At 55.6% G+C, this 23,380-nt stretch overlaps 1 protein-coding gene across 1 annotated transcript in view; it reads left to right on the forward strand.

The window, feature by feature from the left end:
- LOC100345328 (BOS complex subunit NOMO1) overlaps positions 1-8,396 on the forward strand; it is a 58,804-nt gene extending 50,408 nt beyond the window's left edge. Inside the window, exons 27-31 of the mRNA XM_008257790.4 lie at positions 695-805; positions 2,370-2,471; positions 2,648-2,767; positions 7,361-7,453; positions 7,783-8,396. Of these exons, the coding sequence (XP_008256012.3) occupies positions 695-805; positions 2,370-2,471; positions 2,648-2,767; positions 7,361-7,453; positions 7,783-7,914 (558 nt within the window). The 3' untranslated portion in view covers positions 7,915-8,396. The remainder of the gene's footprint in view (positions 1-694; positions 806-2,369; positions 2,472-2,647; positions 2,768-7,360; positions 7,454-7,782) is intronic.
- Positions 8,397-23,380: the final 14,984 nt, after the last annotated feature.

The following is a 23,380-nucleotide window of genomic DNA, read 5'->3' on the forward strand; positions in this document are numbered from 1 at the left end:
ATATTCAAGGTCCTGACCTAGTGACACTGATCCCTAAAGAGGCAGCCTCCGGGTCCCAGGGATTGGACACCAAACTTTTCTCTCATTGGCTGGTGGAGGGTTGGTGGGGGCGAGGGGCACAGCATCTGCCTCTCTCTGACTTTATTTTGGTGGCTTCATCAGGCATGAAGCCAGCGAGGCATTCAGAGGGAGGGTGGAGGTCCCCTCCGTTCAGGACTTTGCGACCTAGAGTATTGTCAGTGTCTCTGGCATTTATCTGGGGGGATAGCTGCGTCTCACTGCTAAACGCGGTATGGTTTGGTATTTCCCTGACCCGGTGACCTGGGCCATGGTCAGGCCGGTTACGCGCACTGTGGCCTGGCACGTGTGCAGGGCCCTCTGTGGTCTCAACAAAGCGCCTTTCTCCTTAGGCCAGAGAAGCCGAAAACTCTGGCTTCACCTGTGAAATAGCTTACTTTTTAAGATGTTGGCAAGTAATAGGGTATGGGGGGAAGTCCTGTGCTCATCAGGCAAGCTGCATGCACAGGCCGGGGGTGGCTGGGGCTCGGGCTCAGGCCGCCTCGGAGGCAGCCGGTGCTCCCTCGTGGAAGGAGGCAGCCGGTGCTCCCTCGTGGAAGGAGGGAGCCTCTCCAGGAAGCAGCTCGGGCCACCCAGCAGCTGCCTTCTCAGCGCCCGCCTCCCTTGTCCCCTCCAGGTCGGGAATAATGACATCGATGACGTGAACATCATCGTTTTCCGACAGATTAATCAGTTTGATTTGAGTGGAAATGTGATCACTTCCTCCGAGTATCTTCCTACGCTGTGGGTAAGCAGCTTTCTAAGACCAGTGTTAACTGTTTTCTTTCTGCCTTCGAGACGAGCAGGAGTGGGCGTGTGCATGCGGCTCACTGCTGTCCTGGCCGCTGCCTGCCCAGGCCCAGCTCGGAGGGAACGTGCCCCCCTTTCACGTGAACGTCTCCCGGCACTGGGATCTGGAGCGGGAAGACAGCTTTCTGCTTCTGTGCTTGGGCACATGGGTCATGGGCAGTGGCCTCGAATCTCTCGTCACCTAGTAGTTGCTCACCTTGCTGCCTTGGCCACATCACTTCATTTCCAGTTTGCTCCCTGTAAAACCAGGAGCTTGGAGCCGGTGACCTTCATGGGCTGTTGCAGTTCTAATAGAATCTCTGCACCTGCCACGAAGGGAGAAGTTCTGTAGAAAGACCCGAGACCCTTCCCTTACGAGATGTTGATGAATCATGGGGTGTGGTGTGTGTGTGGGCGTGAAGACACCCGTCATGTTAGGTGTGCTCAGGGACTGAGTTTGGGAGCCAACACAGTTTAGGTCTTAGCTCACCTCCCCACTCACCATCAGCCCAGGGATTGCGAGCGTGGGTGCCTGCAGGGCCGGGCAGGCCACCTGAAGGGGAGGATGGCAGAGTGTGCAAAATGGAGAGGCCCTTCCTGTCCGGGGTGGGAGGAGAGGTGTGGGGAGGGCTCCACCTGCTGGCCCCTTCCCATCCTTGCCTCCTTGGAATTCCTGCCCAGCATCAGTCTCACTTCCTGGAATCGAGGATGATGTGAGGCCACTTGCTTTTCTCACACCGACACTGAATTTGAATTAGTCGAGGTGCTGCACAGGACAGAAGGGCCCACGCGTCTGGGTGGGGATATGACCCACTTGCCTTCTAGGCTGTGACACTTGTGTGCCGTGTAGAAAGGTGTCAGCCTGGGCCCAGGGGGGTGGTCTCAGGCTGCCCTGTGGCAAGGGCAGGTGGAGCCCTCCCACCTGTGACGTCAGCCTGGTAGTGAGGCCTGGTAGAGGGTACTGAAGCTCTGAGTGGCTGTGTGTGGAGCAGCTTGGAGGAGCAGGTGTACAGAGCGCAGTGCAACGTGGGCAGGGCCCTCAGCGAGGTGGGCCTGTCCTCGGCCCTCCCGGGGCGTGAGCTATGTGACCTTAGCTGACTTCGGCTCTGGGAGTCCCCACAGGGGTAACCAACACGCCGGTTCTGCTGTCAGGCTGAGCGGTGCTGTTTGCTTAGCGCCCATTGCGAGCCTGGAGTATCACAGATGCCTGCCGTTATCACAAAATACGATTCCGACCCATCTTGGGCAATGGCCTCCCTGGTCAGAATCTGTGTTCAAGGCGCAGCTTCCTGTGCACTGCCAGCCCCAGGCTCGGGAGGGCGAGGCAGGTGCAGTGTGCGGCCCGTGGGGCACGGCCACGCGCTCTGCCCTGCCCAGCATGCCCCCCCCTCGTCCCGTGCGAGCCCCGCCCCACGCATGCCCAAGCGCACACGCATGCGCAGAGAGCCATCCTGGGTGCAGGAAGTGAACCCGCGCGTCGTATTGCCTTCTCACATGCGTGCGCCCCCTGCTTCCTCCCTCAGGTGAAGCTTTACAAAAGCGACAACCTGGACAATCCCATCCAGACGGTGTCCCTGGGCCAGTCCCTGTTCTTCCACTTCCCCCCGCTGCTGAGAGATGGCGAGGTAAGGCCGCGGCTGTCGGTGCCCTGATTGCGTTTGTACCGAGAGGAGGCAGACCCTAGGGCCACAGGGCTGTGGCCCCTCGGACGTTAGCGGCCTTGGCTGGCCGTGTGGACGTGGGGGTCCCCTGCGCGCGTGGCGCCGCCCCGCGCAGAAACGCCGTCTCCTTGCGTGTGCAGAACTACGTGGTGCTGCTGGACTCCACGCTGCCCAGATCCCAGTACGACTACGGCCTGCCTCAGGTGTCTTTCGCCGCCGTGGGCTACCACAAGCACGTCACGTTGATCTTCAACCCCACGGTGAGTGGAAGGGGTGTTGCCCACAGGGGCTGGCGAGAGAGGAGAGGGCGCCAGCCGGTGGCCCCGGCCGCTTGCCCGCGCTGGAGCCTGGATTTTCCCAGGTCCCCCTCTGTTCTCTCTGAGGGCGTGAGGAGTAGGGTGGCCTGGTGTGGCCCTGGCTCAGCCTGGCTTCGCAGGAGAGGGCACCCCTGCCCTGTGACTGGCAGTGTGTGTGCGTGTCCAGCAGGGGGCGTGAGATGCCTGACCCGCTCAGACCTCCAGGACCAGGTGATGGGAGTTGTGGGGGACTCCGGCTGTGCCCGCCGGCACCGCAAGGGTGCAGGACGACCACCCCAAAGCTGGTTTGCTCGAGGCCCTTTTCACTTTACTTATTGCAAGAGAGGAAGCGGACACGTGTGCAGGCCACCCGAGGTGGGAGGACTGACTCCTTTGTCTAGCACTTGGCAGCGCGTGGCCCTTACTGGGGCATGTTGTTTTCCACGCTGGTAACAGAGTGGCTTCCGTTAGTGAGCCTCCCACTCAGGGTCAGACGCAGCAGCCACAGGGAAAACGGGCTCTGGGGCCCAGGGTCAGGGCTGCTGATTCTGAGCTTGGGGGTAGGGGGTTGCAAGTGGAGCGCAGGAATCTGTATCAAAAAATAGAACGCCCCACGTAGCTGCTGTGTTGGCCATTGTTTCTTCATCTGTCCAGTGGGAAAAGTAAAAATTTAATAACAAAAAATAAGTGGCACAACAGCTATATATGGCCTTTATTCCTTTTTCGTAGCTGTGTAGTGTTCCTTTGTGTGGGCACCGTGTGTCCAGCTGCTGTGAAAGCCACCCTGGGCGGGGTGACCTGCGAACAAACCTTTGTTTCTTGTGGTTGGGAGGCGGGCAAGTCCAGGATCAGGTGCCGGCATGCTGGGTGTTGGCGAGGGCCCACCGTGTCTCACAGGTGGCGCCTCTAGGTGCGTCCTGTCAGGGCAGAGGGTGGATGCGCTCCTTCAGGCTGCTCTAAGGAGGGCACTCATCCCATTGAGGAAGGCCGGAACACCCCCCAGAGTGGTGTCCCGAAACCCCCTTTACCTGCCGTCTCACCGAGGGTTAGGTTTGGTCGTAGGAGTTTCGGGTGAGATGCACACACTCCGACCATGGCACTACGATGTGCTGCGTTAGTCCCCGACTGCCGGACACTTGGAGTCATGCTGGTTTGTTGTCACTGCAGACAGTCCTGGAGTGAGTTGCCTCCTTCCTGCACGTTCCTGAACGCTGGTCAGGCTGTCCCCGGAGAACGAAGGAGCTGGCTGCAAGGGTTAATGCAGCTGGGGTTTTTTCTTTTTCTTTTTTTTTTGACAGGCAGAGTGGACAGTGAGAGAGAGAGAGACAGAGAGAAAGGTCTTCCTTTGCCGTTGGTTCACCCTCCAATGGCCGCCGCAGCCGGTGCGCTGCAGCTAGCGCAGTGCACTGATCCGAAGCCGGGAGCCAGGTGCTTCTCCTGGTCTCCCATGGGGTGCAGGGCCCAAGCACTTGGGCCATCCTCCACTGCACTCCCTGGCCACAGCAGAGAGCTGGCCTGGAAGAGGGGCAACCGGGACAGAATCCGGCACCCCGGCCGGGACTAGAACCCGGTGTGCCGGCGCCACAAGGCAGAGGATTAGCCTAGTGAGCCGCGGCGCTGGCCGCAGCTGGGGTTTTGATTGACACTGCCACCCCCCCTCCACCTCCCCTCCTTTGGGGTTGCTTTTCTGTTGTGTTCCCGGCAGCAAGGGTGAGTCCCTTTTTCCCAGCAGTGTGTTGTCATCTTGAAGGTTTTGCAGTCTTAACAGGTGACAGTGGTATCTCAGTGTAGTGTAACTCGCACTTCTCACTTTTCATAGGGTTGGAGTCACTCCTGAGCTGTTTACTTCGTAATCCGTTCTTCTGGAGAGTCGTTGACCTTTTTCCTCTGCTTTAGAAACCCTTTGTGTGGTAGGGTATGGGCCCTTTTCTGTAGTGTACCCGTATATTGTACAAGGTTTTCCCAGCTCATTCTTTATCTTTTTTTTTTTTTTTTTTAAAGAGAGATTCACTTGTGTTTATCTGAAAGAGTGACACAGGGAGAGGGAGAGAGACAGAAATCTTCCCTAAATGGCCGTATCACAGCAGAGCCAGATCAGAACTGGGCGCTGAAACTCCATCTCTGTCTCCCGTGTGGGTGGCAGGGGCCCAAGTGCTCAGGCTGTCTTCAGCTGCTTTCCCAGCACAGTAGCAGGGAGCTGGATTGGAAGCGGAGCAGTCGGGACTTGAATTGGTGCTCTGATATGGGACGCCCATGTTGCATGCAGTGGCCTGGCGCACTGTGCCATGGGCTGGCCTCTCATTTATCTTTTCACTGAGCTCATGCAGATGTTTGTTTTTATGTTAAGTGCATTGCTGTTTTCCTTCCTGTTTCTGGATTTTGGGTCACAGTTAGCTTGCTTGCATGGTTGCCTTCACGCTCTGGTGCAGGGTGTGGAGAATGCTCAGTGTTTGTCCCCTCTCACATGCTGTCCTGTACAGAGCTCCAGGCTGGTTCCTGGGCTCCTCTGGGGGGGCGTCTTGTGCTCAGAGAGCTGGCAAATCTGATCTCACCTTGGGTAGAGTGTTTACAACCCTCCAGTTGTTCCTCACAGTCAGGACCGGCTAGGGACAGCAGGAGACGAGCACGTGTCTGAGTGGAGGCATGCGGCGACCCTGGGAGGCGGAGAGGGCAGCGGTGAGCCACCAGCTGGCATGGGCTGCCATGTTCCCAGGGCCTCTGTAGGAGCCTCACCTGCGTCCCAGCACGTACGTGGGCCGTGAGTGGTGGGCCTGCAGAGAAGCCAGGAGGGTTGTCGGTCACTTGTGAGTGTGAGGACTGTGATGAGCGATTCGGTCACACCCCCTTGGCCCGGGAGCCCAGCCACGACTCACATGAGGTGGTTTGTCTCAGGCAACGGAGTTCCCACCACGCCTCAGCCTTCCACGATGGGCGCTCAGCACGGTGCAGGCAGGGGGCTTGGTGAGCACTTGGGTTGCGCCTCTGCACAGTATGGCCGCCCACAGCCATGTGCACTGGCGCCTCACATGGTGCTCCATGTGCAGCTGAGCCTCTCTCGGGTCTCCTCACACACCCCCTTGAAGAAGGCCCAGTTCACAGTTGGATAAACGTGAGGTCCCCCAGTAAGACAGACCTTGACCAGTTACCCTCAAAGCTGAGTCTCACGATCAGTGTGCTAATTCCCATTGAATTAAGCTTTGAGTTCAGTGTTTGCTGTGAATGGTTTGGGCTCTAAGGTGTCAGGAAACACAGGAGCAGGCAGGTGGAGATGAAGTCTCCCTCCCACTGACTGAAGGAGGGTCCTGGGGCCCTCCGCTGTCCCAGGTGGAGTGGCTCGCGGCTCTCAGATGTCCTGGTGTCAGGGCTCATGTGTGTTGTCAGAAACAGGCGAAAATCCCAGAGACCTTGAGTGCACATGGATTGTGTCTCACCTTTCTCACCTGTGTCAGGTGAGAAAGTAAAGCTCAGAGATGTTGAGACTCCAGAGGCCGTGTGTTCCCTTAGCCGCCAGAGGGGTGGTGTCACCTGAAAAGGGGCCCTGACACGTGGGAGAACGAGAGTGGAAGGGCACCCTGCACCTGACAGCATCAGTATCAGCATCGGTATCAGCAAATGGTGCAGGAGCGCCAGTGCTCTGGCTCCAGTTCTTCTGAAAGCTCTCATTCAATTTGCTTGCTTCCTGTGTGGGAGTAGAGAGGGCTGCTTGGGGCACATGTTCATTTGACGTTACAGATAGCCACAGTTTCAGAGACTGTAGCAAGATAGGAGTTTCTGCCTCCTGTCAGTCTCCAGGAGCCAGCAGTCCAGGGATCATATGGAGACTCCCAAGGTGTTGGGGACGCAGGCCCCTTCTGTCTCGTTGCTCTCTTCTGACATGTTGCTCCTCTCCAAAGTGTGGCACCTGGCCAGATGCTGTCCCGCCAGCAGGAAGGGTGGGCATACCATTCCTCTTCAGGGTACAGCCAGGATGTTGTCCGTTACTTCGTGTCCTATTGGGCAGAGTTTCCATGGCTACATCTAAGCCGCAAGGGAGTCTGGAACTGCGTCCTCTATTCTGATGGACAAGTTGTGGGTTTCTCGTGCAAGAAAGGGAGAGAGAGGTGGCGTTCTCTGCTTCACTTCATTTGAGTAGCATCCCTGGGACTGGCTTGTTCATCCTTGAGTTCCGGTGCCTGGCCCGGTGGGATCTCCGTACACTCTCACAGGACAGAGTACCCGTGTGTACCAGGGATTCAACCAAATAGAGCCATTGACTTGTGGGCCGCAGGGCTCCCTGCTCACCGCATGGCCGGTTCCTCACTTTGGGTAGTGAGCGCTCAGAGAGGGAGGGCTGCCTTGCTCTTGGAGCCTCTCTGTGCCGGAGTTGCAGGAGGAAGCAGTGGATTCTTGGGGGGTGGGGGGACTTAGCCGAGTCACCCAAGCTTCTCCTTTGGATCGTGGGGTCCCTGGGTGTTGCAGGGCTGCCACCTTGAGGGCTGAACGCCAGGGCCGTGGGGCAGAGGGTGGCAGCAGGTGTGGGAACCGAGCGAGGACTGACGGTGCTCGTGCCGATTGCAGAGAAAGCTGCCCGAGCAAGACATCGCCCAGGGCTCCTACATCGCCCTGCCGCTGACGCTGCTCGTCCTGCTGGCTGGTTACAACCACGACAAGGTAGGGCCTGCAGAGACCTCAGGGGAAGGAGGGGAGAGCCAGTGTCCATGGGTGATGGTGGAGGCGTGTCCAGTGTTGGAAAGCCCTGAAGTCCAGGCCTCCATACGAGGCTCTGGACATCCAGTTACATCTATCCTGATCCTTGAGCCTGGAGTTCCTCCAGGGAGGCATTGCTCCTGACGGGCCAGCCCATCCCTGGGGACCGCAACCTCTGGCCACGGGCACGGGGTGGGTGCCAATGGTGCAGGACGAAGGAGGAGGAGGGGTTTGGCGAAGCCGCGTGCGGGCCTCCGCCACCTCCCCGTGTGTCACGCGCGCTCTCTTTCCAGCTCATTCCCTTGCTGCTGCAGTTGACAAGTCGGCTGCAGGGAGTGCGCGCGCTCGGCCAGGCAGCCTCTGATAACAGCGGCCCGGAAGACGTGAAGAGACAAGCCAAGAAACAGAAGACCAGGCGGACGTGAGGACCACGAGGGGCAGCTGCGCTCTGCCTCGGACGGGCCACAGCCAGGGGTCGCCGGCCCCGTGGGGCAAAGCATGCGCCAACAAGCTTCCCCCGGGCTGCGGGCCTGTGCCCCCTGCTGCCCGTCCTTGTCCCCGCGTGTGCCCCTGCCTTGGTGCACCGCAATGAATGGACCCTCCTGTCACTCTGCTGAACACAACTTATTTTCTGAGTTGGAGATAATTTATTATTATTATTTTTGTCAAAGAAGTATTTAAGCCGTGCTGGTGGCGTGAGAATGTGATTCTTAATCCTGAGTGTTGGTTTGCAGGAAGAGTGCGGTCAGCGCGGCCTTGGGTTCGCGAGGAAGCTTCCTTCCCTCCCCTCCCCTCCCCTCCTTCAGCGTTTGCCACCCGCACTGGCAGCCGCAGCAGCCGGTGCCCACCACTTGAGAGCATGTGTTAGGAGGAAGACGCAATAAAACTGCCCGTTCATTGTGTTGTAGCTCTCGCCGCGTGCGTTTCTTGGGTGATGTGGGCGGGCGGAATGCTGGGGTCGCAAGCCGAGGTACTCCGAGCAGGTGGGGGTCCAGGATACCACACACCAAGGGGCCCAGAGGAGAGCGAGAGTGCGGCCTATGGTGGGTTGAAGGGCCGCCTCCCCAGCTGAGGGGGGTTGGCTTTTACTCACCTCTCGCCCACCGTCGCCCTGCCCGAAGGTGCGTTCATTTTTCTGGAGAAGCCGGTAAGATGAAGTTTAATGTTCGTTCTTTCAGGTTTAAATTTAGTGATGCATTCAGTTGTTTTAAGAATCTGCAGTTTGGGCCAAACAAAACTTTGCCCATGCAGGAGGCTTCAAGGCTGTTTTATTCAATGAGATCCACGGGAATTCACAGCCTTCTAGTGGCATAGGCCTTATTCTTGTAGGAAGTCGTTAAGTTATGTTGAAGGAGGGACACATCCATCTCCCCCAGCTGGTTTTCTCAGAAGCAGGTCCATCTGCTGATGGCCCACTAAGGCAGCCACTGGGAACTCAGTGCAGGCCTCCCACGGGGGTGGCAGAAACCCAGCCGCTTGAGCCATCACCTCTGCCTCCAAGGTCTACATTGTCAGGAAGGCGGAGTCATAATTCGGAGGCCAAACACCCACCACCCCGTTTGACGTCCGTTAGGTACCACCTAAGACAGCCCCCGGGACTGTGAAGAGTGCAGCTGACCACACTCGCAAGGGAGTTGGAAGAGGATGAGGCCGTGTCTGCTTTTAACCTCGTGCTCCTGGTGCTCAGTAAGGAGAGAGTGGACGGATGGGTGGTCAGAAGCACCGGCCTTCACTGAGCTCCGGGCCCGTCGTTGGGTAGGAGACAAGCCAGTAAGTGAACAGGGCAGTACAGAGAGCCATGGGCAGAGGAAGCCCCAAGGGCCATGGGCACACCTTGGAATTCCACCTGAGGCCTCAGGACAGCTTCCTGGATAAGGAAGAGAGGAAAAGGAAGTGGGGGGGGGGCGGGTGTCTTTTGGATGCCCTTGAACAGTCTCAGCCCTGGGGGGCCACCCAGAGAACCCCTGTGCGTCCCACCTGGTGCTCTGGGGACCTGGGCCTCTCTTGGGTCTGCAGATTTGCTTCTCTGTGTAAGGCAGATGGGCCGCACTGGAGATCTGGGACAGATGTGATGACGACTCCCTTTCTTGGCCTGTTTTCTAACTCCTACTCCAGTGGACACCCAGAGACAACCCTTTTAAATGTTAATGGGGCTTTTCATTGACAAGGCATAAAGGTTAAGAGCTTGTGAAAGATACAGGAAATGTCAGGGCGCTCCGTGCAGTTCCGGATGCCGCCATGAAGTGGCAGTCTTTGCCCGTGGCTGCTGGTTTCAGGTCACTCTAGGCTTTGGCTGTTGGAAGTTTTTAAAAAAGACAATGAGATGAGAGAGAGAGCGAGATAGGCCGAGATCTCCCATCCAATGGTTCATCCCTAAATTCTTGGAACAGCGAGGAGCCAGGAATGCAGTCCAGGTCTCCCGTGTAGGTGCCAGGGACCAAAGTACTTGACCCATTACCTGCCGCCTCCCAAGCAGTTCCTTTGAGCAGGGGTCCTGTGTTACCCACTGGAACCTGTACCCCAGGTGGGCAAAGCCAATGGAAGTCCACTCTGCTTCCTTCAGAACCTCAATGACATTGCCTGGCCAGAGTCACCTGCCCACCATTTTCGATTTTATCTTTTCATTAGCAAAATGACCATGACCTTCTGACCATGACCATGATAGGCCCAGAGTAGAAGAAATGAATTCCGTTGGGGGGGGGTGGGGTGGGCGGGAGACTCATTCCAGCCCTGGGACTTGGTGAGGGGAGAAAGGTATGAAATGTCCTCCCAGCCCATTCTCAGTGGAGGTACGTGTTTATGCTTCGTGAGACATTGCTGGGGCTTTGGCTAGATCATGGACAGGACATTTTTGTAAAAAAATAATTCTTAGAAAAAGGGAGAGCGTGAGAATGCACTGTTACGTGCCGGTTTACTCTGCAAGTGCCCACACTTGGGCTGGCCGGGGGAAAAGCTGGGAGCTGGTCTCTCATATGAGTGGCAGCATTGGCAGGAAGCCTGAGTTGGGCACCTGAGCAGGGAATCAAACCCTGGTACATCGCCTCTTAGCCAGTATCTTAACCACTAGGCCAGACGCTCACCCCACGGACATTTTAATGACACCTGTTTTCTCATACTGCACTTAACACCCGCGATTGTTTAAGGTGCCACCAATGTGCATGTCCTTTTGGGTGAGTGAACATTTCACTGGCTGCATGTGCATGAAACAACAGGTCCTCTTGCGCTTGCTTTTCAGGGTTTTGAAAGTTTTGTAAAATAAAACAGACCTTGGAACGAGGGGTCCTCAGATCTGCACAGAATCCGTGCCTCTGGAGACTGAAGGCTGCCCCTCCCTGTCTAGTCTTCGTCAGGGATGTGGCTGGCAGGAGGCAGGAAGCTGACAGCTGCTGTGTTTTCATCCTGTGCCTGCCCTGCGAGCCGAGAGGAAGGCTGATTGGCCAGCGTGGGGAGCCGCCTGTCATCTGCTTCTCATAAGCTGGGTGGCAGGAAGCATTCTGCTGCCTGCTAAGGGGGCTTCCTGCTTCATCATTTCAAGGATGCCTCACCTGCGTGAGTTATTGATCCTCAGTGCACCTTTGTTGAGTGAACTGTCATGACGGCAAAGAACTGTTCAAGTGTGAACTGTTTGCCTGCACAGCTGAAGTCAGAGACCCAGGGGCTGGAGCTAGCCAGTGATGGCCCCCAGGCCCAGTCCGGCCCCCCGCTGTGTGAGTTAAGTGGGAGCACAGCCAGGCTTGCGCACTGACAGGTCGCCTGTGCCTACTGTTGCTTGGCAAGTGCAGAGCTGAGTCCTCGGGTGGCCCATATATCCCAGACAGTTATCATCTGGCCTCTTCCATAAAAAGGTTGTGCGCCGGGTCTAGGGGTGGTTTTCCCGTGGGGGTGTGGGGGTGTGCGTCCCCAGTGGGTTGATTCCAGGTTCTTATCCCATCGTGAGAGATGCAGTCAATGCAGAGATATAGATACAGTCTGAGAATGGGAGCAGGATTTGTTTAAAGAGACAGGACGCTCCCAGGAGTGTGGGCAGCCTTGCAGGTGGTGCTGAACAAAGAAAAATATCACCTGGGTGAGGGTATCTTGGAGGTACATAGGAGCCCACCAAAAGAGCCTTGGCAATCAAAGTTGAGAAAGCTTGAGTAATAATTAGTACAGGATTAGAAACCAAGGTATGAAATAAAACTCATAATTCTCTCCTTTCTGTTAAGTAATGGAATTTTTTTTAAGATTTTTTTTTTTACTTGAAAGAGTTGCACAGAGAGTGTGAGAGGCAGAGAGCTCTCCCATCCGCTGGTTCACTCCCCAAATGGCCACAATGGCCAGGGCTAGGCCAGGCTGAAGCCCAGAGCCTGGAATTCTATCGGGGTTTCCCACGTGGGTGGCAGGGGCTCAAGCACTTAGGCAATCCTCTGCTGCTTTCTCAGGTGCATTAGCAGGGAGATGGATCTGAAGTGGAGCAGCTGAGTCTCCAATTGATGCCCATGGGGGACGCCAGTGTCACAGGTAGAGGCTTAACCTGCTGTGCCAGAGCGCCGGTTCCCAAATGATGGAATCACCAGAAACCAGCCTCTGTGTGCAGAGGAATTCCAAGTAATTGAGGGGGCGACCCTGTCCTCACTGTAGTGTGGCTGTGGTTTGTCCCCTGAGGGTCATGTGCTGGAAGCTGGGTGCCCCGTGGTGTGGTGATGTCGGGGTGGTGGAGCTGTCAGTGGGTCCAGGAGGAGGGGATCAGGGATTGCTGCTGGCCCGGGGAGCGGGTTGGTCCTGGCCCCGCTGCAGTTTCCTGCTTCCTGTCTGTCCACGCAACCTCTTTGCTTCTTGAACATGCTCCCACCACAGTGCCGTCCATTGCAGGGCCCTCACCAGAGCCCAGCAGATGCCAGAGCTGGGCTCCTGGAGCTCCAGAATTAGGAGCTAAAGGAATCTCAACAGATGGCTCAGCTTCAGGCATTTTTGTGTAGTTACCAGAAGCGAACCAGGATGGTCCATGAAGAGGTGGGTTCAGCGTCACTCCCCACTCTGCACTCGTGGGCTCTGGCATGGCGGTGCAGGAACCTGACAGGAACCGCCTTAGCAACGGTCGAGGTGAGCACCTGCAGTGTTGGCCTTGTAGGGCCAGCTTCCTTGCTGTGACTAGAACTCAGGTCTTCTTCCTTAAAACACCCAAGTCCGGCCTCATTGTGAGAAAAACGAGAGAAATCCCAGTCGGGGTGCAGCACTTCTCAGCGCTCTCAGTCTGCTAGCCTTTCTGGGGCCTTTGAATAGAAAGAGGCCGTCAAGTCAAACTAAGGGAATCTGAATACCGTGCAGATGCAGCTAGTGATGATGGGGCACGTGGCAGATCTCCATGCTGTCCTTGCCAGAAAGCCATTCTAAAATAGCTGACGAGAATAGTTATTGTGAAAAGGGCTTCAGGACTCAGTGCCACCTGCTCAACCTGGGCCATCTAACTATGGCCACCCGACCTTCACCATAACCAATGCGAGTTTAATAGACTGAAGGCCCTAATGAGGGTTATGTCCTGTGGGCACCCCAACAGCCCTCCTTGGTACACCAGAAAAACCAAGGAATGGGATAGGCAGGAGTTGGCAAACTATAGACTGTGGCCTCAATCTGCTTGGCTGTCGGTTTTTATAAATAAGGTTTTATTGGAACACAGTTACCCATCCCTAAGGTAGTGTCTGTGACTACCTTGGAGTGCTATCAGCAGAGTTGAGCAGCCTTAGCAGAGATGTATAGGCCATAAAGTTTCCTCTCTGGCCCTGGGACAAGGGGCATAAGTTCTGTCATCGTATCCCTCAGCAGGATGGGACAGGAATTCCTGTCTAGGGCCAAGTTTGTTAAAAAATTAATTTCACCTGTTTTATTTATTTATTTATTTATTTATTTATTTTTTTGGCAGGCAGAGTGGACAGTGAGAGAGACAGAGAGAAAGGTCTTCCTTTGCTGTTGGTTCACCCTCCAATGGCCGCCGTGGCCGGCGCGCTGCGGCCGGCACACCACGCTGATCCGATGGCAGGAGCCAGGAGCCAGGTGCTTTTCCTGGTCTCCCATGGGGTGCAGGGCCCAAGCACTTGGGCCATCCTACACTGCCCTCCCTGGCCACAGCAGAGGGCTGGCCTGGAAGAGGGGCAACCGGGACAGAATCCGGCGCCCCGACCGGGACTCGAACCCGGTGTGCCGGCGCCGCTAGGCGGAGGATTAGCCTAGTGAGCCGCGGTGCCGGCCACCTGTTTTATTTTTTTTTAAGATTTATTTATTTATTTGAAAAGCAGAGTTACACAGGGAGAGGAGAGGCAGAGAGAGAGAGAGAGGGAGGAGTCTTCTGTCTCCTGGTTCACTCCGCAGATGGCCATGATGGCCGGAGCCATGCTGATCCAAAGCCAGGAGCCAGGAGCTTCTTCCAGGTCTCCCATGTGGGTGCAGGGGCCCAAGGACTTGGGCCATCTTCCACTGCTTTCCCAGGCCATAGCAGAGAGCTGGATTGGAAGTGGAGCATCCGGGACTCAAACTGGCACCCATATGGGATGCCAGCACTGCAGGCGGCGGCTTTACCTGCTACGCCACAGCGCCAGCCCCTTTGACTTTTTAAAAAAGTTGATTTGATGGCTCACTAGGCTAATCCTCCACCTGCGGCGCCGGTAACCCAGGTTCTAGTCCTGGTTGGGGCACTGGATTCTGTCCCCGTTGCTCCTCTTCCAGTCCAGCTCTGCTGTGGCCTGGGAGTGCAGTGGAGGATGGCCCAAGTGCTTGGGCCCTGCACCCGCATGGGAGACCAGGAGGAAGCACCTGGCTCCTGGCTTTGGATCAGCTCAGCGCACCAGCCGTGGCAGCCATTTTGGGGGTGAACCATCGGAAGGAAGACCTTTCTCTCTGTCTCTCTCTCACTGTCCAACTCTGCCTGTCAAAAAAAAAAAAAAAGTTTATTTGAAAAGCAGAGTAACAGAGCTACAGAGAGAGAGATAATCTTCTATCTGCTTGTTCACTCCCCAAATATCTGGGCCAGGCTGAAGCCAGGAGCCAAGAGCCAGGAACTCCATCTGGGTCTCCCACGTGGGTGGCAGAGGCCAAGTCCTTGAGTCATCACTTGTCTCCCTGGCTGTGCATTGGCAGGAGGCTGGGTCAGAAGAGGCAAGACTTGATCTCAGGATGTGGGTGTCCCAAGCGGCAGCTTAAACCACTGGGCCAAGCTGGACGACAGCTCAAGGCTGGACAGAGCGCTAGGCGCCCTCCTTTAGGTCTGGAATCGGAGATTGATACTGACGACAACCCACTTGCTGTGGACGATTCACTCTGTTTCCAGCGTGTCTGGCACCAGAGCTCCCTGAGTGAGGGTTGGGGCTGAACATCCCCACCGGCTGAGGCACATGGGTAGCTCTCTGAAAAGCTGTCTGCTGATGCAACAGCTGCCACTTGTTGATCGTCTTCTGTCCCTTTTACTGCCCTCTGAACGCAGTGAAGTGACCCAGCGTCACCCTGTGTCTCAGGAGCGGGACTTGTTTTGCTTGCTTTTATAATCTCTAATAAGCCCTCCCATCAATGGGGCTGTGTGACATTGGGAGGGCTGCCTAGTGTCCCTGAGACTTAGGGTGTCCAGCGTCACAGGGTGAGTGCCCCACGCCAGGGGCAGGGCTGACAGCTGGCAGCTCCCGTGTGGCCATGCCCATTGGTGACCGCCAGCCGGCGGGTTGGTCCCGGTGTCTGTTCTGTTTGATCAGGGCTTGTGTTGAGTCAGGCGTCCCACATTTTGAGAAACCATCCTCAGCTAGAGATGAATCTCCTTTCCCTCAGGTCTACACTGTTCCTGTCTATGGGAGCCATCTTGCCAGTGACCAGCCAGTAGAGCTATGTGAATGGCTGGCCCCTGCCCCACAGCCAGGATGACTTTGTGGTCAGTCCAGGCTCCAGGGCCTCTCAGGGGATGCAGGGTGAGGCTGGGCTCTGGGGCCACACTCAGTTAGCTCAAGCCCCCTCTGCATTCCCTGGCCCTCACTTTCCTTCTGCTGCAAGTCACAAAACCATGTCTGCCCGAGTCCCTCTCTCCTTGGAAAGCTGACCATGGGCCTCCAGCGTCCAGCTGTTCACAGATCTAGACCTTTCTGCAGGACAGCGGTCAGTCTAGGGATCCAGTGAAGAGGGAGCTGAGGCACCATCAGCGTGGAGATGTGCAGGCTGGCAGGGCCCCCACGGGGCATGTCATGCAAGAGCTTTTCAAATATCTTTATCCCTGTGGCGCATGCAAACAAGTTAGATCTGACTCGAGGGGCTCCTGTACACTGAGGCCCTGGTGTGTTGTGCTTTTAGTAGGAACTCAGTTTAGACGGATTGCCTGTGTCTGTGTTTACGTGTGCGTGTGTGTGAGCTCCCCTACAGGCCCAGGGCCCCTGCCTGGATGGCCCTGCCCTGGGCCCCCTCAGACGGTGGGCAGCTGGCAAACCAGGAGAGCACTGGGGTGCTTTATTTATCAGGACGCTGGCCCAGCCCTGCCATACTGGGCCTTTTGGCCCCTAGGACATGACTTGGCCTCTGCTGGCTTTGAGGGCCTGCCAGGGACGCCATCTGGTCTGGAGACTGTTATCAGTCTGGGCACAGGCCACTGACCACTGCCTGCATGTCTGACTTCTCTGTCCAGGAAAATGGCCCAGCCTGACCCGAGTGGGTGCTGAGGCTGGGGCCACGTCTTGAGAAAGGGTGGTTGAGAGTCCACCTGGCTTCTGACCTGGTTGTCATTGAGGATGGCGAGTCAGTAGTTGACCTCAGGCTCCATCCTCAGCCTGATTAGGGCAAAGCTAGCCTCCTCCTGGATTTGCCCAGGCTGGACCACTTCCACTTGGTTTATGGGTTGGGAGAATGTTAATATTTGGAGAAGCAACATACTAGAATTCTTGATTACAAGGGTTAGATACCCAGCTCAAACTGTTCTATGCTGATGTCTCTCTGACTCCAGGGTAGGGCTGTGATGATGCCGGGTTTCAGGAGAACTTGAACCACTATCTGAGCCCCTTCTCAGCTCAGGTGCAGTGCTATGGGCCATGCAGAATTTCTCTCATTTGATCCTCAAAAAAAAAAAAAAAAAAAGAAAAAAGAAAGAAAAAGGGCAAGGAATCCGAAGCAGTTCCCAAGGTCACATGCTACACGTCATCACCGGGACTTGAATGCAAGTCTTTCTGGCTGTCAAGTCTGAGAGTTTAGCCATTGCACAGAGTGTTGTCCCTGCCACACCTCCGTCGTTTCATTGTATCAGGGTGGGCCAAGCTGCTGTAACAAATAGACCCAAACCCAACAGTGCACATGGCAGGGGTTTGTCACTCATACTCCAGGTCGGGGTGGCGTCAGGGGAAGTACAGGGGAGGGACAAGTCTGTGTGCTGCGTAGGCGTGAAGGGCTCAGGTTTGCCATCTCTTTAGGGTCTCTGCCCTTGGCTGCTGCTGCTGCTGCTTTTTTTTTTTTTTTTTTTTTTTTTTTGACAGGCAGAGTGGATAGTGAGAAAGAGAGACAGAGAGAAAGGTCTTCCTTTTGCCGTTGGTTCAATCTCCAATGGCCGCCACGGCTGGCGCGCTGCGGCCAGCGCACCGCGCTGATCCGATGGCAGGAGCCAGGTGCTTCTCCTGGTCTCCATGGGGTGCAGGACCCAAGCACTTGGGCCATCCTCCTCTGCCTTCCCAGGCCACAGCAGAGCTGGCCTGGAAGAGGGGCAACCGGGAAAGAATCCAGCGCCCCGACCGGGACTAGAACCTGGTGTGCCGGCGCCGCTAGGTGGAGGATAAGCCTATGCCCTTGGCTTCTAAGATCACCCTGGAGACAACTTGGTGGAGCACATGGGGTAGGGTTTCATGGGCCAGAACAGGAAGTGGCCTGGTGCTTCCATCCCCGTTCCGTTGACCTGATCCTGGTCCCGAGGCCTCCAGTTGATGCAAGGGCTGCTGGGAAATCTGGTCCAGCTCTGTGTTCAGGAAAAGAGAAGGGGGTGGAGCTTATTGGGCAGCCAGCATTCTTCACCCCACATGGTAATATGTTCACTGTTTCTTACTCTTCTCCAGTCCTTGTTTGTAGGTCATTTTCTGAGTTGTAATGGTAACATATATTCCACGTTTTATTTGACTTCTTTGATTTGGCACAATTCTTTCCGTGTGTGGCTTTCTGTGTGTGGCTCAGTTGGTGGCAGTTCAGGCTGTGTGTGCCAACGGTTGGAGAGCTGATGTGTTCAGTTTTAGATAAAACAGTGAACACCTTTATGTGAAAAACCTTTGCTACTGTTGAATGATTTCTTTAAATACTCAGTCTAACGAGTGAACATTTTTATGGCTTTTTGACACTTCTTACCTTATTGCTTTCCAAAGGGTTTACAGCCATCCACAAAGATACAGTGAGATGAGCACTGGGTTCTCCATTTTTAAAACAACAATTTAGTTGTGAAATGGTTCATTGGTTTACGCTGATAGCCCTTTTTCAGCCTCCCCCTTTTAGGGGAAGAGGTGTTGGTACGTGTATGTCTGGCCTAAGTCACCTTTGCTGCAGGTTAGCCTCGTGCGGCTTCGGTGCGTGTGTGATGGACGTAACCATCCACTACATGACAACTGAGGGAGTGCCTGCTACGTGCCGGCAGTGATGTCGCTCTGGGGCGTCCAGTGAGTGAAGAAAGACTGCGTCCTGACTCGTGGAACTTTCTTTTCTAGTGAGAAATCAGACGTGGTCAGGTCAACACGTGAATTCGTGGGACCCTCTTGGTTCACAATAAATGTCGAGAGGCAGATAGAGCAGGGCGATGGGATGTTGACTGGGGGCTTTTCCAGTTTAGGGGACAGTGAGAAAATGCTTTGCGTGAAGATAGAGGGAAAGACGCAGAGACAGAGAAAGAGAGATCTTCAACCCACTGGTTCACTCCCCAAATGGCAGCAGTGACCCAAGCCAAAGCCGGGAGCCTGGAACGCGATCCGGGTCTCCCCTGGGAGTAGCAGTGGCCCATGTGCTTGTGCCATTCTCTGCAGGGAGCTGGATTGGAAGTGGAGCAGCTGGGACTTGAGCCACACCCCGATAGGGGATGTCGGTGTTGCAATCACAACGCCAGGGAGAGAAAGTGCCTTTCAAGTCCAAGAGCCTCTGTGAGAAGCAGCACTGAGCCGTCAGAAGGGAAGAGCATCCCAGACGGAGGGAACAGTGTTTCAGAGGCCCCCCAGGAAAGCACAAGAATGGGGGAGGCGTCGGGAAGGAGCGAAGGGGACAGTGTGGCAGAGCAGAGTGAGCGGGGAGAGAGCCATGAGACAAGGCTGGTGGAGTCCGCAGGGCAGACCGCACAACAACCCGGCCAGCTGGGATGGAGGCGAGAGGCTTTGCAAGGGCCGCTGAGGGGCCTGAAACGGGGCAGGGGAGTGTTTCTATCGGCATTCCAGAAAGCTGGCTGGGGCGAGAGAGGAGCCTTCCTGCACTAGTCCAGGCCTCGTGTGCCAGGTGCTGTCTGCTGTGGCTGCTCAGCTCTGCTACCAGCAGCACACACGTGAATGAACGTGACTGTGTTCCAATAAAACTTTATACAAACAGTTTGCCAACCCCTGCGGTAGGGGATGAAGATCCCCACCAGGGACATGGGCAAGGAGGTCTCTAGGTGAGCCCAGAGGGGAGAGACAGGAGGAGGGGTTTGACCCGGGTGGTGGAAGGGCTGCTCTGCAGAAGCAATGGCCCCGGGCTGGGCCTTGGAGGTCAGATCGTCAGGCACCGCTCTGCCTGGGGAGCCCTGTCTCCCTCAGTGGGGCCTCTCGGGGAGGTTCTGACCGTTTTCATGTGACAGCCACTAGGGGGCGATGAGGTCAGATGTGACCTCGGTGGATCTGGCTCTGGTGTCCTGGTCACAATCACCTCGTGACACCAACAAGGTCCTTGGATGGCGTCCTTGGATACTCGGTGATCCCAGGAATGGGGGCTGGGATGCTCACCCCTCTTCCAGTCTCCCCTCTCTCCTCAAAGTGGCTCCCAGCACTAGACCTTAGCCATGCATGCAGATCTGGGGGTCAGACAAGCCAGAACGCCATCATGTATTGGCAGTGTAACCCCAGCATGTTCCTAACTGAAAACCAGAGTGAGCGGGGAGTCCTGTTTCTGGAGGGGTTGGGAGGACTGAGTGCCCAGTGCTAGCCGGAGCTCACCAGGGATCCACTCTCGAGACAGGATGCTTACTGATGATCTCGTCAATCATGTCTACACCCTGTAGCTTGCAGTGCCGTCTTGCAGTCTTATGCTTTTACAGGGTCTGTGACTTTCCGTGATCTTTGTTCTCATCCATTACATGCTAGTTCTTTAAACATTATTTTTATGTATTTGAAAGGCAGAATGACAGAAGGATGAGGGAAGGGAGAGAGAGAGAGGGAGGGAGGGAGAGAGAGAGAGATCTGCTAGTTCACTCCTCAAATGCCCACAATAGCCAGAGCAGGGCCAGGAACTCCATCCAGGTCTCCCACGTGGTGGCAGGGATCTAGGTGCCTGAGTCATTACCTGCTGCTTCCCAGTGCACGTGAGCAAGAAGCTGAACCTAAAGCATGGAGTAGCTGGAACTCAAAACCAGGTACACTGGTATGGGATGTGAGCATCCCAAGTGGTGGCTTAACCTGAGGCACCACAACACCCAACCCAGATACTAGTTGTTGTTTTTTTCTTTTTTTTTTTTTTTTTTTTTTTGACAGGCAGAGTGGACAGTGAGAGAGAGAGAGAGACAGAAAGAAAGGTCTTCCTTTTTGCCGTTGGTTCACCCTTCAATGGCCGCCATGGCTGGCGCGCTGCGGCCAGCGCACCGCGCTGATCTGATGGCAGGAGCCAGGTACTTATCCTGGTCTCCCATGGGGTGCAGGGCCCAAGGACTTGGGCCATCCTCCACTGCACTCCCGGGCCACAGCAGAGAGCTGGCCTGGAAGAGGGGCAACCGGGACAGAATCCGGCGCCCTGACTGGGACTAGAACCTGGTGTGCCAGCGCCGCTAGGTGGAGGATTAGCCTGTTGGGCCGTGGCGCCAGCTCAGATAGTAGTTTTTATTGTGAACCCTTGGTGCAGGTTTAATTCCAGCTCTTGGTGGGGTGAGGAATCTGGGGAAGATCTCAAGCCCTTCCAGTGCAAAAGTCTGGCTTTTTGTTCTGCACCACTTGCCCAGGCCTAGCACATGGCCAGGCCCATGGGGTAGAGTGACTTGACTGTAACGGTCTCTGTTCACCTGTGGATTCCTCCAGGGCAGGCTTTGCCTTGTATATTGCATTCTAGCCCTCCCAATAGCTAGATGCTCAGGAAATAGGAGCTGAGCTATTTGAAGAGAATTCACATCTGCTTTTAAAAAGATTTATTTATTTATTCAAAAAGATGAATGAGAGAGAAAGAGAGAGAGAGAAAGAGAGAGCGATTGCTGTCTTCCACTTGCTGGTTCACTACCCAAATGAACACAAATGCCAGGGCTGGGCTGAGCCAAAGCCAGAAGCCAGGAGCGAGAACTCCATCTAGGTCTCTCATGTGGGTGGTGGCAGGGCCATCATCTGCTGCTTTCCCAGATGTGTTAGCAGGAAGCTGGATCAGAAGCAGAGTGCCCAGCACTCTGGTACAGGATCCTGGTGTCGCATGCAGGAACCTAACCTGCTGTGCCCCGATGCTGGCCCTGGAAGTATGTTCACATCCATACTTAGAGAAGCTAGACTGCCTGAGATCATTGCCTTTAATCCATTGCTGTTCCAGTATGGTTTGGGGGCAAGCAGCCAGAATTAGCGTGTAACTGTGGGGCTCCATGCACAATGAAAACAAGGTGCCCCTCATTAAAAAGGTGAGAATGTGGCCGGCGCTGCGGCTCACTAGGCTAATCCTCCGCCTAGCGGCGCCGGCATACCGGGTTCTAGTCCCGGTCGGGGCGCCGGATTCTGTCCCGGTTGCCCCTCTTCCAGGCCAGCTCTCTGCTGTGGCCCGGGAGTGCAGTGGAGGATGGCCCAGGTGCTTGGGCCCTGCACCCCATTGGAGACCAGGAAAAGCACCTGGCTCCTGGCTCCTGCCATCGGATCAGCGCGGTGCGCCGGCCGCAGCGCGCCGGCCGCAGCGCGCCGGCCGCAGCGGCCATTGGAGGGTGAACCAACGGCAAAGGAAGACCTTTCTCTCTGTCTGTCTCTCTCACTGTCCACTCTGCCTGTCAAAAAAAAAAAAAAAAAAAGGTGAGAATGTGAGGATGGGGGGAGTAGAGCAGTAAACCAAGCACGAGCCCCTGTCACACAGGCACACAACTGGGCCTGTGGGCGGCATCCTAGCTGCCTGGAGAGGAATGCAGATTCTCAGGCGGGGCCTCAGACCCGCGGAGTGGGGATCTCTGGGCTGGGGCTGAGGAAGCATCGTGTCTGCATCTTTTAGCCTGGGGGTGGGCGCCCTGAAGCCCTGAGCTTTGCCCGAGGAGCCCCATCTCCCTCAATGGGGCGTCTCACAGACCTGAGTGCCACACGCAATGCCTCATTGATCTGACCCAGGCCAGCGCCTGTCATGCCATAGTCTTGCGTTTGGTGAGTGGCTTTGACAAAAGGAGCCATTGCTTAGGTTGGTCTGGAACCAGGTGTTTCATTTGCAGCACACGTCCGATCCAACAGCTTGGTCATTCTTCAAGTGCCTTCTTCCAGCTCTGAATCCATCCATTGCCCCGGACCCAGTGAAATGAGTGCTCCCAACAGGTGGTTGGCTGTGGGAGGGTAGTGCACGCCCTGTCACAGACCTGCGCGAGGAGGGGCCGCGTGCTTACATGGGAGGGATGCTTGTGGAGTCCAGCACTCGGCGTGGGGTCAGACCGTGTGATTCTGGAAGCGCTTCTCGACATTCAGGAATCTCCCTGCCTGTTCTCTGTCACAGTCTATGCACAATCCTGGGCTGGGACAGAATTTGGATGAATGATACCTCCCATGGCGAAGTGTAAAAACCGTGAGTTTTAGAATCGTTTCCCCCGTGGAACTATCCCAGGTATCCCCTCAACAGTTGTGTGATTGGGGCCGGCGTTGTGGTGTAGCAGGTTAAGTCGAGTTCCAGCTGCTCCGTTTCCAGTCCAGCTCCCTGCTAGTGCTCCTGGGAAAGCAGAATGTGACCCAAGACCTTGGGCCTCTGCCACCCATGTGAGAGACCTGGATGGAGTTCTAGGCTCCTGACTCTGGCCTGGCCAGCTCCAGCTGTTTACAGCCATTTGGGGAGTGAACCAGTGGTCTCACTCTCTCTTTCTGTAACTCTGCCTTTCAAATAAATTAATATTTTAAAAAATAGCTGTGCGATCTTTGGCCTGCACAGTAGATGCTCTCATTGTGTCTATATCTCTCTGGCTTAGTGTTGTGCTGGAGTCAACTTGTATCGGATCACAAGAGCAGAAGGGAATTTTCAGGCAGTTGCCAGCCAGTTGACATCACGTTGCTTGAGACTGGCCATCCAGGGAGTATTTGCACCACAGGAATCAGCAAATACTACAAATCAAGACCTTTTTTGCCCTTTAATTTGGAGAGCTGGTTGTTAAACACTTAACCCCTACACCACTGCTCTGGCCTCAACTAACCAACTGCTGGCCCACTTCCAGCTTTGGCCTCTGCCTTTTCTTATCTGAGGGCTTTTTTGGGAAGCCATAGGATGCTACTCTGTCCTTGTTTGCGGCAGGCTGGAGTGTGTTCCTGTGAGTGTGCCTCCACCAGTGACTGACAGGCGGATACATACCCCTGCCCCTTGGTTGGGGTGGCTCCGAGGTGGGTGTTTCTCTGCCTGCAGCCAGAGCAGCCTTGAGAACACAGTCTGTTCTCTGCCTCCCCTTCCCCATCCACTTCCCCACTTCCCTGTAGGCATTTCCTGTACCTCTAAAAGAAAGCTACAGTCATGTGCCACATGGTCAGCTCTTGTGACCTGGTACCAGTCAACTCTAGCACA

Source organism: Oryctolagus cuniculus, chromosome 19 (genome assembly GCF_964237555.1).
Source record: "Oryctolagus cuniculus chromosome 19, mOryCun1.1, whole genome shotgun sequence".
Classification (NCBI taxonomy): domain Eukaryota; kingdom Metazoa; phylum Chordata; class Mammalia; order Lagomorpha; family Leporidae; genus Oryctolagus; species Oryctolagus cuniculus.